General features: G+C 41.8%; 1 protein-coding gene across 3 annotated transcripts in view; it reads left to right on the top strand.

The window, feature by feature from the left end:
* The window catches only part of CDKL5 (cyclin dependent kinase like 5), a 142,221-nt gene extending 131,440 nt beyond the window's left edge, over positions 1-10,781 (top strand). For 2 of the 3 annotated variants that reach the window (XM_064474684.1, XM_064474693.1), the window contains exons 16-18: positions 1,087-1,209; positions 2,351-2,470; positions 3,542-10,781. In XM_064474684.1, the coding sequence (XP_064330754.1) occupies positions 1,087-1,209; positions 2,351-2,470; positions 3,542-3,928 (630 nt within the window). In that variant the 3' untranslated portion in view covers positions 3,929-10,781. The remainder of the gene's footprint in view (positions 1-1,086; positions 1,210-2,350; positions 2,471-3,541) is intronic. The other variant, XM_064474700.1, reaches the window with a different exon arrangement.
* The last annotated feature ends 2,827 nt before the right edge of the window (positions 10,782-13,608 follow it).

Below are 13,608 nucleotides of genomic sequence, written 5' to 3'. Positions count from 1 at the left end.
GGGTTGTGCAGAGTGTCAATAAGCACTATCTACAGAGGAGCCCGAGTTTTGCAGCTTTTGGCACACATTACAAGCTGTGGGTCTGAAGAAATGATCTGCTGTGGAAAAAACAGTCGCAGGTGAGCATTCCTCCTAGTGATACTTTAGTTCCTTTTTTATTTACTTCAGACAGGAAACTCCTCTGACCATAAAGTTCTTAAACAAGCTATGCTAATTAGTGACTCTGTCTTTCATTAACTTGGATGGAATCTAGAAGCTGAGAAAGCTGTTTGAAAACCCTCGCTTTTGGTAGTGCAGCCATCATTCTCTTTAGTCACGTACTCATATTATACTCTTTTGGTAGGCAAAATAATGCTAGACACAGCGTATGTGTCCTGGCTTGTTTGTACCTGAGCAGGGGAGAAATAGTCCCGTTATTAATTTTAATACTTGATAGTTCTGTTTGTTGTTTATGCATCCATTGGTATGCCCTTTGATGGTGTTACAGAAATTAAAATAAAACAGCCGGTGCCCTTGCAGATAGACATGAAGTTACGGAAGGCATATTTTTTTCAGAACTGAAATAATTCATCTTGGAGCCCTAACTCTTTCTACAAGTTAAAAATAGAATACTTCTGTTTCTTCTAGAGGTAACTATCAACTGCACATTCTAAAACTGATTGCTATTATTGCTAGTATATCTTTGATATTTTATTTACATAAAAATAAGACATGTCATAGCACTTGAGGACATTATCATAAGTAACAAATGATTGCCAGAATTACAGGATTTGATCCAAAGCTCAGTAAAGTCAACAAGACCTACCAGTTGCTTCCAAAAAGCTTTGAAATGCACTCAGCATTCCTAATGAACATGGATATAAGAATAGGTGTACTGATCTCTTTTTACATGCTTTGTATGCATTGAGTTCCTTGAATTTGTTCCATATGCTTTTTTTGTTCAATCACTATTGTATTTTCCCAAAGCAAATTATAGGATTGATACCATATATTGTCAGAATTTAACAATAAAAAGAATTAATACAGTAAGGACAGATCTCTTGAATGGAAATACTATGCATTTAGTTTTTGTATCTTATATTGCAGACAGACTCAACCAACGGGGAGAATCCAAGCATCAAGAAATCCCTCTTTCCTCTTTTTAATTCAAAGAATAATTTAAAGCATAGTTCCTCTTTGAAAAAGCTTCCTGTAGTCACTCTACCCATGGTATTAATTTTTAAGTACAGTAGCACTGTCAAATGCTCCAGTAAACATGTTTTACTGACTACAGCAGCATGTGTTTTATTTTCATGGGATCACTTTCTCTTCATGCCAGTTAAGTATCTTGGGCCAGTTCAATAAATTTTACTTAAAATTGGCATTTCTGATTGTGCCTAAAAAGGTGGGGGTTTTTTAGTATTTGATATCCTGAAAATGTAACATACACAGTTCCAGAGAGAATGAGCCCTGGGACTAAGCCTAAAGGAGGAGAATAGTTGTGAAATCCTGTATGTTTAAAATTATACTGCCTCATTCTTTTTCAGTCAGGAAAAAAATAACCTGGTTTGTTCTTTAGCTATATTGGAAGTACATTTTTTATGCAAACTGCTCCTTTATATATAAATTTCATTAATTAAAGATTAACAACAGATTATCTGAAAGCTAAGTTTGAGCTCATGCCTCTGCTGCATTTTCATTTGTCCTGATTGTTCATGATAAAAGACAGCTTGCATTAAAAATAGGTTAAATGTTAACTGTCCTTTTTGTGCTTAGAATTCTTAAAATGGCATAAAACTCTAAGTTTAAAATTATCCTTCTGCCATAAATATTCTCGTATTTCAGCTTGTTGGGGGATGGGGGGATGTGTGGGGAGTTCCTTGTTTTTTGCTTTAGTTTAGGATATTTGTGGAGGAGGAGAAAGATGGGGAAAGGAAAAGCTCTTGGTTTTGTGATGGCAAAATCAGCCAGACATCAGCTTAGAGAAATTGTGGTCTGCTTCACTCAGGAACAAATTTATAGAACTGATCCATGGTCTTAACTGCAGTATGGAATGCTTTTTAAATGAAGATGAGGCTTAACAATTTTTTTTAATTTCTTTTTTTATTTTTTGAAGCCTTGTTTAACTGCTTTCTCTTACAGCATATAACACTAACAGCATGCGAATGCTTTAGGGGCTAAGGGTATATACAGCAAATCTGCATGATGTCCACAGCCACTGGCTCTTACTATGGGGACAAATATTGAAAGGTCTTTGCAGTTCCGCTGCAGTAATGGGCTTCACTTGCGTTCTGTAATTAACAGGGGGAAATGATGTACAGCTATTCTTAAGAATATCTTAGGAAGCCAGTATCTTAATATTTTGTTGCAGATGCCTAGCAGTGACGGTCAGGATCTCTTGGCATTACAGAAAGCCATCCATTCCTCTAATCACCAGAGCAGCAGGCAGAAGGATTGGCATCCTGAGAAGATGACAGAAATCCAGCCTCATGTAAGTGGCGTTATCGGTTCCCTGTAGTTTAGCATCACTGAGGTATCTTGACAGCTTTTTCACTGGTGAATAGAAAAATTGCATTTGACATTATTTCCCAACCTCCCCATTCCCCACTCGTTGAATGTGAAAAATCATGTGCCAGCAGTCCTGCATAATTCTTTGAAAATCTAGGCATAAATGACAAGGGAAAGAAGAGAGACTAAATGTCGCTGTGTCAGTCTTGGAGCCTTTCAAAATACTGGTTATGTTTTTGTATCAGAGGCCAGCAACGTTTCGATGCATGTCCGTGGTAGCTGTGCAGCGCTGTAGAAAAGCCCTGAGGTTAGCTCTGCAAGGAATGGTGCAACCTGAGGATGCACTGCTACTTGACACAGTTTGATACTTGATGGGGTCACAGGAAGAGCATTGTGACCACGTTACAGTGCGGCTGTGTCTCAGCTGGCACAGACTGTGCTCAGGCTTCCCCAGGCTCTTGTTAGCCATTTCAATAACCCCATGTCTGCATTTTCCTTCAGCCTGCTCACCAGTCAAAGAAGCTGTGAGGGACTAGAGCAGCTTATGACCCAGCTGCCAGCAAAGAAAACATCTAACTGCTGAGTTCTGCCAGCTTTTATTTCAGTGCAGATGATTACTCAAGACTCTTTAACCCCTCATTGACCTTCAAAAAATTTTTTAGGAACTTTGTATTTCTGTTACCTGTGCCTCATAAAATGTGGCTGAGGTTCTAAAGCTAATAGGAGTAGTGACAGATGGACAGCTAATGCAATTGTCTACGCCGGCATTTTCATAGGAAACAAGGTTAAAATAATTGATGGGATCAATTTTTTTTTTTCCAATGTAGAAAAGATTCCATCTTTTCAGGTCGCTAATAGATTGAATCATAATGAGAAGACATTATCTCAGGTGTGTTTACATAGCTTGGAGTGAAATATTCCAAATGAACACAAATTAAAAGTGAAGAAGTCCTGTGAAGTTCAAGATGTTCAGTTTAGGATACGACAGCTTTGTAATAGGAAGTCTGACAGGATGGAGAGCAGAAGGTCAAGCGCTTTTCCCCATGTCTTTCAGAGCCAGCCATTAAAATCTCTTCGAAAGCTCTTACACCTCTCCTCCTCAAATCATCCTGTCCCTGCTGAGCCCCGCTTCCAGCCCTTACCAAGTCAGCCAGCCAAAGCTTCATTTTCTGAGGTGCGAATTCACCCCATGAGTCAAAGCTCCAGCAGCAGCAGCAGCAACGCGCGGCAAGAGCCTCAGCCGAAAAGCAGACCGACGCTGCAGATACCGAGCCAGCTGGAACCTACCTGGCACGTCTCCCCGGTGAACAGGAGCGCGAGTGACGGGCCTCCCTACTCCGATCAGCTGCCTTCCAAGAGCGGACAAAACGGGCACACGTACAACCGAACAAACCGATCGCGAATGCCAAATCTGAATGATTTAAAAGAGACAGCCTTGTAATTGCACTCCAGAAAATAGGCCAGTTCAGGTGGAGATCAGCGTAGGGGAGTGGTGGTGGTTCCGGTGATGGTAAGACTGCATTTTCAGCTTTATAAAGGTGTGCAATGTGTACATGTGGAACTATGCTGTTTGGCACCACAGGGAGAGTCAGGGATTATACAGTAAACCAAGTCGAAGTACGAATTACCAGTCATCAGAAATGTCGCTGGATGCCAGGCAGAGTGTGCTGGTCAGGGAGAAAAACGCGTTGCCGTTTTCTCTCATTTACATTCCAGCTTAGTGCACATCCCTGTCTGAAAGCTGGGAGACTTCTGGTACGTATTGGCACTTAGAAGGGTGAAAACGTTCATGTCTAGACCTATGCCCTTACTACATTTTTTGCTGCCTAGTTAAAACAGTGGGGTTTATGTGATAAAAGTGTATCCCTGTTAAGGGTTTAAAAGTTAAATTGTATGTCTTAAATTTGTTTTTTAAACTTCCATATTTGATAGGATTTGTAATATTTATTTATGATGACCTAATATCGTACTGTTATAATCATATCTTTTCTGTTATAATGTAAAGTTATTTTGAGCTGTTTGAAACATTGTGAAGCAGTGCAACAGCTACAGTAGTTTCTATAAAAAAACTAACAGTAACATTTATATATTGCATCAGGAGTATTTTATTCTATATATAAATATATATATAAATGGAAAATAACTGTCTGTTTTTTAAATATACTCATTTAAAAGAAAAGTATTGTTATGACACTATCTGCCATATTTTTATACATTTGTGATATAAAGTGCAGTATTATACTTCTAATAAAAGGAAGTTGGATGTGGATATAAACGTGACTGTAACAGTATGAATCTTGCTCAGCTATGAGAGCCCGGTATTACAGGCATTATTGGTAACAAACAAAAGACAACATTCAATTCCAAGCTTATTATGGTCTAATTTGTTGGAAGTATTGGCTAAACGTAAGAGACTGCAGAACTGTACAGTAATCTAAATGTGGTATGTTCTCCCCTGTGTCCTTAGCTTTCCTAGTAATATTAATGGGATTTCTGCATCTGCATCAAGAGCACAGAGCCCCAGTACCAAATTTTTGTTTCCTTTAAAGAGATAAAGTGCCCCGTGACTACAAGCTAAAGCAGGTGCTCTTCCACTTAATAGCAGGGGTGAAAACCAAAGAAACATAGCATGAATTGCAAGTGAAATGCCAAACTTTGACACTTACGCATAGCATGGCACTGCAGATCATGGTATAAGCTTTTATGCATATGTGTATTTTACATCTTGTTTAGCAATCTATTAACTAATAAGATAAACACTGTATTTAAATTTAAACTACTCTTGCACTTTTTGTTATATTTCAGGATGTATTTAAAGCTACAAATCTGATATTTGGATATTGAGGGAGATGACTGTCATGCAGCTTGGTTTCTCCTTAGGTCTTACTATCCGAATATTCCCGTACACAGTTCAGTTACCAGTCTCAGCAAAATACTAGGTCTTCGGTTCCAGTCTCCTGTACAACATTGTTAAAACTGCCTTTACATTGGTGAACGTCAAGTGTGGCAAATACGCAACCTGATTCCTCTGTCGCTACCGGTAAACTAAATCAAAGGTGAGCCTGGAGGAGTCAAAAGAGTTATGCCCGTCTCGCCTTTGTGCAATAAGAGGAGAGTCAGGCCTGTAGTGTCAGAACAATACAGTCTTTCCTTTTTAAACGCATTCATTCAACTCCCTCATTACTCTGCAGCATAGTTCGTTTTCTAGATGCTGTCCTCATAAGACACTTGCACTTGCAAGTACGTTGTCTTTTCCAAAAAGAGATTAACCTGAATGTAAATCTGATGATTTAGCCATAGATGTAGTTGACAGAAGCAGCCAGGCAGTAAGAGCCAAGCTTCCTACTGGGATAACAATGCAAACGGGACGTGCTGTTCAGTAGCTCTCGAGTCATACCAAAGTTCTAACAACGGCAATTTTGGCAGCACTACTCTCAAAATCTTTGTCAGAAAGTACGGTATGGAAGGACGTCGCATCAGGTTTGTCTAGGGCTAAAAGTCAGCCTAGTAAATTTGAAAAATTACAAAATAAGAATTCTTTCTTTGTCCATTGCCTGCAAGAAATGTGCATGTGACTTTCTATAGATATATATGATATATGGTATCTAGATATATATGATATATACTGTGTTGATATATCATATATATAGCATATATAAATACTGTAGACATGAAAGGGTATTCGGTTTTCGATAAACTCAGTGGGCATCCAGGAAAGACATTGTGGCATTTCCTAGTCACCGCTATTAGAGTTTAGCAGCATAGTTTAGCAATCTCTTTTGGATTCACCAGTTGGTCACAACCAGGTTAGTCCTGCTCTCTGCTTTGAAATAGGCCAATGCCACTGATATCCCTCACAAAAGCAGCGTCTGAGAGTGGGGCTCTAAGCAGTACTCTTTGAATGTCTCCGAGGGAGCGTTCAGATTAGACTCTTCCGTACTTTGTGGATACCTATCCTTTCGCCTCTGCAAGACTTCTAGCTTGCTGGTAAGAGCCTCATGCTGGGGTTGATGATACTGGGCTGTATGTGGTTGCTCCGAATTCTAGCAAGCAAAAAAGTTCCCAAAGGTTTTTTTTTGCCTCAGTACCCATTAAGTTAAATCAGAGTTATCTCTGACTGTACATATAGCTGTTCAAAGTAGTTAGCAAAGCTTCAAGGGTGACCCAAGGAATGTTCAAGTATTTGGTGGCCCATATTTACAGAAAGATGTTTTTACTTCATACTGCATTTTCTTCTCACATTCAACAAACCGTAGTAGATTTCAGTTGAATACTAAATTGTGTTGGACGTATCTAGTATTTTCTTCCTTCTGTTGGAGAGAACTTCCAGCAGCTCAGCCAGCTGGTGCTGGGATAGATTGTGTATTTTTAACCCGGTATAACTTCCCAATATTTAGAATATCGCTAATGTAATTTTGCTTCTGAAGGAGTCTTACTATAGCGGCTGAGATTTTCTGGCTCAATAAAGGGGAAGAGAATTACAGAGCGAACGATCTTGTAAGTGTGAGCTTTCCTCTTCACTGGTCTGTGAGTCTTGTGCTACATGTTCTGTAGATTTGCTTAGTACAAAGTGTCGTAGTTAAACTGCATTTTGTTCTTTGGCAGTCTGTTTTGCCTCATGGCATCATTAATGATGTGAATAGTACAGAAACTAGGTTTCAGAAATGAATCATAGTCATTTTGCAGAACTCAAGCTGCCTAAACTTGTCTGTACTTTTTTACTATAGCTCTTGAGCTCTTGTTAACTGAAAAAGAAGCACCTTAAGCTCATCTTAACTGAAACTGTATATGTGTTTAAGCTGTCCTTTTAAGCTGCCATGTAAATGTATTAACCTGAAGCAACATATTTTTTTCAACAGGCCTGACCACAGAGCACAGTCCCTTAGAGCTGTTTAACGCTTTGCTCTATTTATCGCAACCCAAGGTTCGTTGCTCCTCTGAGAGGTCGCCAGCACGGAGCACCAGGCAGAGTTCTTGGCAGGAAGTCAGCGATCTCAGATTCGGTCCCTTCTTCCTAAAACATTCCCCATCCCACCGGGCTTGGTTCGGACACCAAGTCTGGATTTCTGATACCAAGTCAGACCCACCTGAATGTGTGGGTCCTGATTCCACTCTATTTACAGATACTCGCTCTTTTAGCAGGCTTCGAACTTCCAAATGTACGAGATGCCCTCAGGTTGTCCTCAGGCTTGTCGCCTTTCTCTCTGCTACCCCTGCTTGTTTTTGGGAGCAAAGCTGGAGTGATTCTTCAAGAAGCAGTGTCCTGTGATAGGCTTTTAGCCATTCCTTGTCATTGCAGTTAGGTTTCTTAACAGACGAATCTTACTAGTAAAAGAAGCTACATACTAACTCATTTTTCTTTTTTCTTCAAAAGCTGCTGTTGGTATTAGCTGAGTAGACTCCTGCGTTCACCCAGAAAAAGCTATGACTTCTTAACCGTTCAGTGCTGTAGACCTCCCTGATAGGAAAGGGCACACAGATTACACAGCTCTGAAAGCACTTTTGTGATCTATTTAGCGATGGCAAAACCCAGCTGCTTTTGAGGGGAGCCGTGCTCTAGAATTCTTTGGGGTTTTTATTCATGTTTCAGTTTTTTGTTGTCTTACAATGATTTGGTAGTGAGACATGCTTCAAAAATATCTGCATGTAATTAATTCTGTATGTGTTGAACACTGTCAGAGTAGAGCTGGGAGACTATTTGAATCCCAGTTACAGAAAGAGTTTGAAAAGGATAGCCATATATAATATACTGCAAATTGTGGGGTGGCAATGAATGTTTATTTTTTCCATTCCAGCTAGCATACGTAATACATCTTTTAATGGGGTTATATCATAAACCACGCAACTGGGCTATTGGTCGTGTGAGTAGGCCCACCATTCGTAATCTGATAGGAGTGTCACAGAAGATGATCGGATGGGTGATGTGCCCTATTTAACCATTTTTAAATGACCTTCAAATCAGGACACCATCGAAGAACAGGTGCCTTTCCCTACACAGCTCTCTCTAATGGTGTCATGATATTAATCACTCATTAACTGGGTTTGTAGTGAAGGAGGAGAAAAGCCATTTAACTTCTGGCCTTTGTTAAAAAGGGAGCAATTCGAGTAAGCTCTTTTAATATAACAGAGTTTGGAAGTTCTAGATGTTGGCTCCTTTCTCAGAGGGTCCAACAGCAGCAGTGCATCAATGCTCAGGCTCATCAGGCAAGTGAAGGCTTGTGCACATCACTTGGACCAGATGTTGTACTGAAACAAGATTTTTCATTCTGCAGGCATGAAGCAAATTTCATGAAAACTAAGCAAAGCAAATTTTATAGGAGATGCTCTCTCAGTTTGAAGAGAAAAGCTGTGGTAGGTCACCTGTTCTCTCAGTGGACTGTCTTAACAGCTACTGCATGAGACAGCGTAGGTAAATCTGATGGATTAGGTCTGAATTTGGCTTTCTCCATGTTCTGCTTGGATGCTTATTTGTCGCCTTGTGTGCAACCAATTGTTTGGTGCAAAAGTTGGCGTCTGAGAAACTAAGTGGAAGATGCATGAGAAGTGAGAGGACCAGCCCTGCTGTGTTTGGATGCTTTCGTTCCCCCGAATCAGATTGCTTCTCAGGCTCTTTTAGAATGCGGCTCAAAATATGCAGCCGGGCAAACGTGGCTCTTAAGACGTGGCCCAATGGTCTGAACGTGGAATTTGTGACTTAGGCTAAGAGCGACTCTACACATCTCTTGTCTTCTCTGCAAGTCAATCTACCTCCTCTCTCTTGCAGAATGTGGTCGAGGTTTGGTTTGTTTGTTCTGAGTTTATTATTGACTCCAAATTTTGAAGAGACATATAAAAAGATTCTTCCTCTAGGTACTGTTAGCAACCAAGTAATAAGATCTTGATGGGCCTTCATCTGATATAATTCTGAAACCTCCAAGCCATCTGAGCTCTCCCTCTAGAATCCCAATGCCATCCTTTGCACTGCTTCGCAGTCTTCCCTTGCCCTTCCCCTTGTGGTTCTCAAATATTGCAGTTGCCTTGTTCTTTGTTGTTTCTCTAGTGCAGATTATCAGGGAGTTAGAGGCCTTATCTACTACTCCACCCTGTTTGCTGTTTTATTCAAACAGCTATCCTTAGACTTGCTCAGGATTTTCTTCATTTTGATTTTCCATTTCACCCGGGTGAGATACCTTACCTCGTCGTGCCCCCACCAAAACACGTGCTTTGTTCCACCAGGTCTCTGTTTTCACAGGGCATTGTTTCTCTGGATCCGTTCTGAGAAATGCAAGGTGGCATCTTAATTGTACAGCCGTAGAAATGCGTTGTTGTGAAGTAACCGCTTTCCTAGAGCTTTCCTTTAGCAAGCTTAAAGCATGTTCATAGCACAAGCCGCGATTCAAGTTTCCTGTAGGATATGAGCCTCTTGGTGTAAACTCTTGACATATAAATGCAGTGGCAGAGCTTTTAACTGTTTAGTAACAAGGCAAAACTTTAAGCGTAGGTGACTGTCTCGACTTCTTACTTTTTTTTTGTTTGCTAGTGCACATCTTGGACTCGTACTACTGAAGGATATCGAAAGGAGTAACATCTCTGTATAGTTGGTTTATATGGAACAATAAGCTAAAATCTTCCATGAAACCATAATTTTGTTGGAAACTCTATGCAGGCATTTTAAAATCTGGTTAATCGGCTACGGACTTCCAGGACTGCTTAGATCTCCACTGTGAAATGCTGAATTCTGAATTTTTGTCATTTGGGAGGAGGAAGGAAGAACGAGGTCTAGAAAAATGTCATCTTTTTTTCACAATCTGCCAGTACAGACTAATCCAAAAATAACAGGCTGGGGAGGTAGCTTTCAAAACTTCTAAATGTATGGATAAGATTTCCCCGATGTTTTTTAACAGCTACTAGAAATCTAAAGCGCACAAACTTTTAAATCTACCATGCTTTCTGTTGTGGAAGGGATGTGATGTGGTGTTAACCTTTTTAATCCTGGAATACAAATTTATTTTAAAATGTGTTGAATATTTAAGGATTACTTCATGCAAGTTAATAAACCATTTGTAAAGTGTTTGTATACAACCCTTTGTATCATGTTGTTGGTACACCTTACCAAATTTTTTTTGGGCATGTATTCCATTCTTAACTTCTGTACAATTTCTATTGTTGCTGTAAATATTCTAAAAGAGAAAAAAAAATCCTGTGGTAACCTTAATTATCAGCATGGAAATGGTTAATTTTTACTGAGCACAATGTATTTTTGAATGGGCCTTCCAAAATATGTCTTTAATAAAAATGCAGATTTTGCACTAGAACACTGCCATTGCTCAACGCCTGATCTTATTCCTGACGCATCCAGAGCGCCTCCCCATACGTTAGCGTGGCTCAGATGAGCAGGACGGGCCAGAACCGCAGCAGGACGACTCTGCCCGACAGGTCGCTGCCAGGTCCTGGCTAATTCCCCATCTGAGAAGCCGGCTTGTATCCCTTCACAAGCCTGGTGTTTCCACAGGAGCACGGGCAAAACAGCTCTGAAGCGCTTTGTTGCCCACCATTCCTGTAGTCTCTTTGCAGGCCTTAGGCAGGGTTTCTTCCTTTCAGAGCAAGTATCTCTGCTATTCTCCCTTTTGAATAGTATCAACCCACCAATCCCCTCAGCAGGCACTAGCTAGAAATTAAAAGGCCCTGAAAGTTTCCAGCTGTTAATTTGTCTTTGCTGCAGAAGGGGATCCACCATTTGGGTGGCATGTTGGCGTTTCACCATTGCCACACATAAGCCAAGGCTCTTCTAGGCAAACGTTCAGGTGTCAGCGATACAGTTTTTGATGCGTTCCTCTTTAATGTGTCTTGGCCATGACTTTTTTTTGTTATGGCGTGCAGCTTTAAAAACACTTTAAATATTTTTTCTGCTGGTCCCTCATTCTTCAGGGTAATTGGAAACAAACTGAGGAGTAGGGACCACTTTACCTTGGCCTCCCTCCTTTCCCTGCGCTCCAGCAGCAGACTTGCTGAAAGCCAGGACTTGCAGTCTGTTCAGATCCTTCCCAAACAGCTGCCTGGTGGGGTGTGCCGCAGCCACAGCTGCTCTGAGACCAGGCTGCTGCCTGGTGCCTTCACTGAGCTGCACCCATCACCTCCCAAACAGGGAACTGCTGGCCTGAGCTAGCGGCTTCCACTTCCACCAGGACAAGCGGTCCAGCATTTCAACAGCACCAGCCAGAAATGTGTTTGAAATGCCTGTTTCTTTGGGGTGCCCAGCTCTCTGGGGACTTGGCTTTACTTCTACAACCTCACTTCACTCTTACTCTTTCAAGGATCTTGTTGTAGTGACCCCAGGCACTCGGTGCCCTTTTCTGTATTCCCTGCAGGGCTCCCAAAAATTATAGTGGCCACCTCCTTGAAGAGGTCAAGCACCTCATCATGGTAGCCCCAGTGCAGTCAGCACTGGTCCCCCATGGGATGGGGAACAGAGTGGGTGTGGGCGTTTTCCTCTGAGGCAGCTGTAAAGGGATAATTCCTGCCAGGTATCCACTAAGAAAAAGGGGCTATTGACTTTAAAATGGCGTGGCTGCTCTGGAGGCTTGAGACAGTCTCTTATCACATAGTTTAGATTGGGCAAGCTTGACTTCTCAGCATGGTTCCTCACTTCTCTCTGCAAGCATCCCAGGCTAAAAATTCAGGTCACGAAGCTGAAGGCAGCTCTTGGTCCTGCCTCCTATTTCAAACCTGTCGGGTTTTACACGGTTGCAAATTCATGCATTGGTCTCCCTACTTCTGCAGGTAAATACCTGCAGGATTTTCACTCCTAGAAGATAAATGCGTGTTCAGCGCTGCTTGGCATCATCTCCTGCAGCATCAGTTACTGCCTCTGTTCCGTTTAATTGCGATTGGAGGCATCTGTGCCACTAAATTAAAATGACAGTGATATGCTAGGAAAAGTTAGGCTTTATGAGGAAAAGCTTTGTATTTTTTTAATTGTATTTTGGCTGGTTCTATCCCGCTTTCATAATGCCCTCAGTCGCACTGTTACTCCAAAACTCCGCGTTTATGTAGAGGTGGAAGTCAAGTGCAATTCTAAAAGCATTTTAGGATGACTTAATTAATGAAGCTTCTCAGCATCCTTCTTTTTAGATAAAAGAGGCAGAGGTTAAGAAGAATTTCCAAAGGTCGATTAGCAAAGGAGCTGCATAGCCAGGAGCGGAACAGAAACTCCTGCTTTACCAGGAACCATTTTGACATTGCAGATCAAAGCCAGAAGTAGGTCTTTTCCCTGTGCAAGCTGGAGAGGTGAACTGCAGGCAAAAGACAGGGAGAGGCAAGAAGCAAATGCACTGTGAAATTCAGTGTATGCCAGCTAGTCCCTCCTTATTTAGCGCTGTACATTTCAATCTGGAAAAAGGGTCTAGTGACTTCTTTGAAGCTGGGAGGCTGGGAGAGTGATAGCGCAGGTCCTTACTACCTGGACAGTCTTTTCTCCCTCCAAGGTTTTATTATATCCTATACCTTGGATCAGTCAAGTGAAGACACATAATTCAGTGTGGTGCCCTGGTGTATAATGGCGTGTGGTCCATCCATTCAGGCTGTGGATTAAGCCTGCAAGCTCTTCCAAAGTATGTGGGAACCCTTGGCCCTTGCCACAGGGTGCATTTCCAAAACGAGACAACTTTCAGAACCCTGGAGTGCGCGTGGGAGCTCAGAGGCCAGTCACAGCCACGGCTTTGGGTGGTTACAGTCAAGCTTAACTGCTGTGGTATGCTACAAATACTATCAGCTGGTGCCCGGTCCATCCTTTCACCCCTCCGACCCCACCCCACTGCTCCTCCGTCATGCAACAAAACAGCAGCGCCAAGCCTCCGCCCTGCTAGTCACCATCCACCAGGCCATGGAGCAGAGCTGCCTGGGCTGCTTTTAGGGAAGGAAGAGCAGCATGTTAACATGGTGGCAACTGTGTCCAGGGACTAGAAATGCTTCAGCTTTCTGTGTTGGTGTCACTAACGGGAGAGCTATGACAGCTGGTGGAGAGCCCTTGTCTCCCCTCCAGGGAGGCTGTTAGCCCATGCTAGTCCCAAAGCTTGGCTGCATGGAGGACTTGCCTCCAGCTCAGTGGACGTTTTCAGTAGGGCTTGCCTGGACTGATAATTG

This window comes from Phalacrocorax carbo, chromosome 1 (assembly GCF_963921805.1).
Source record: "Phalacrocorax carbo chromosome 1, bPhaCar2.1, whole genome shotgun sequence".
NCBI classification, from domain to species: domain Eukaryota; kingdom Metazoa; phylum Chordata; class Aves; order Suliformes; family Phalacrocoracidae; genus Phalacrocorax; species Phalacrocorax carbo.
This window is presented reverse-complemented; position numbering and strand designations above follow the sequence as displayed.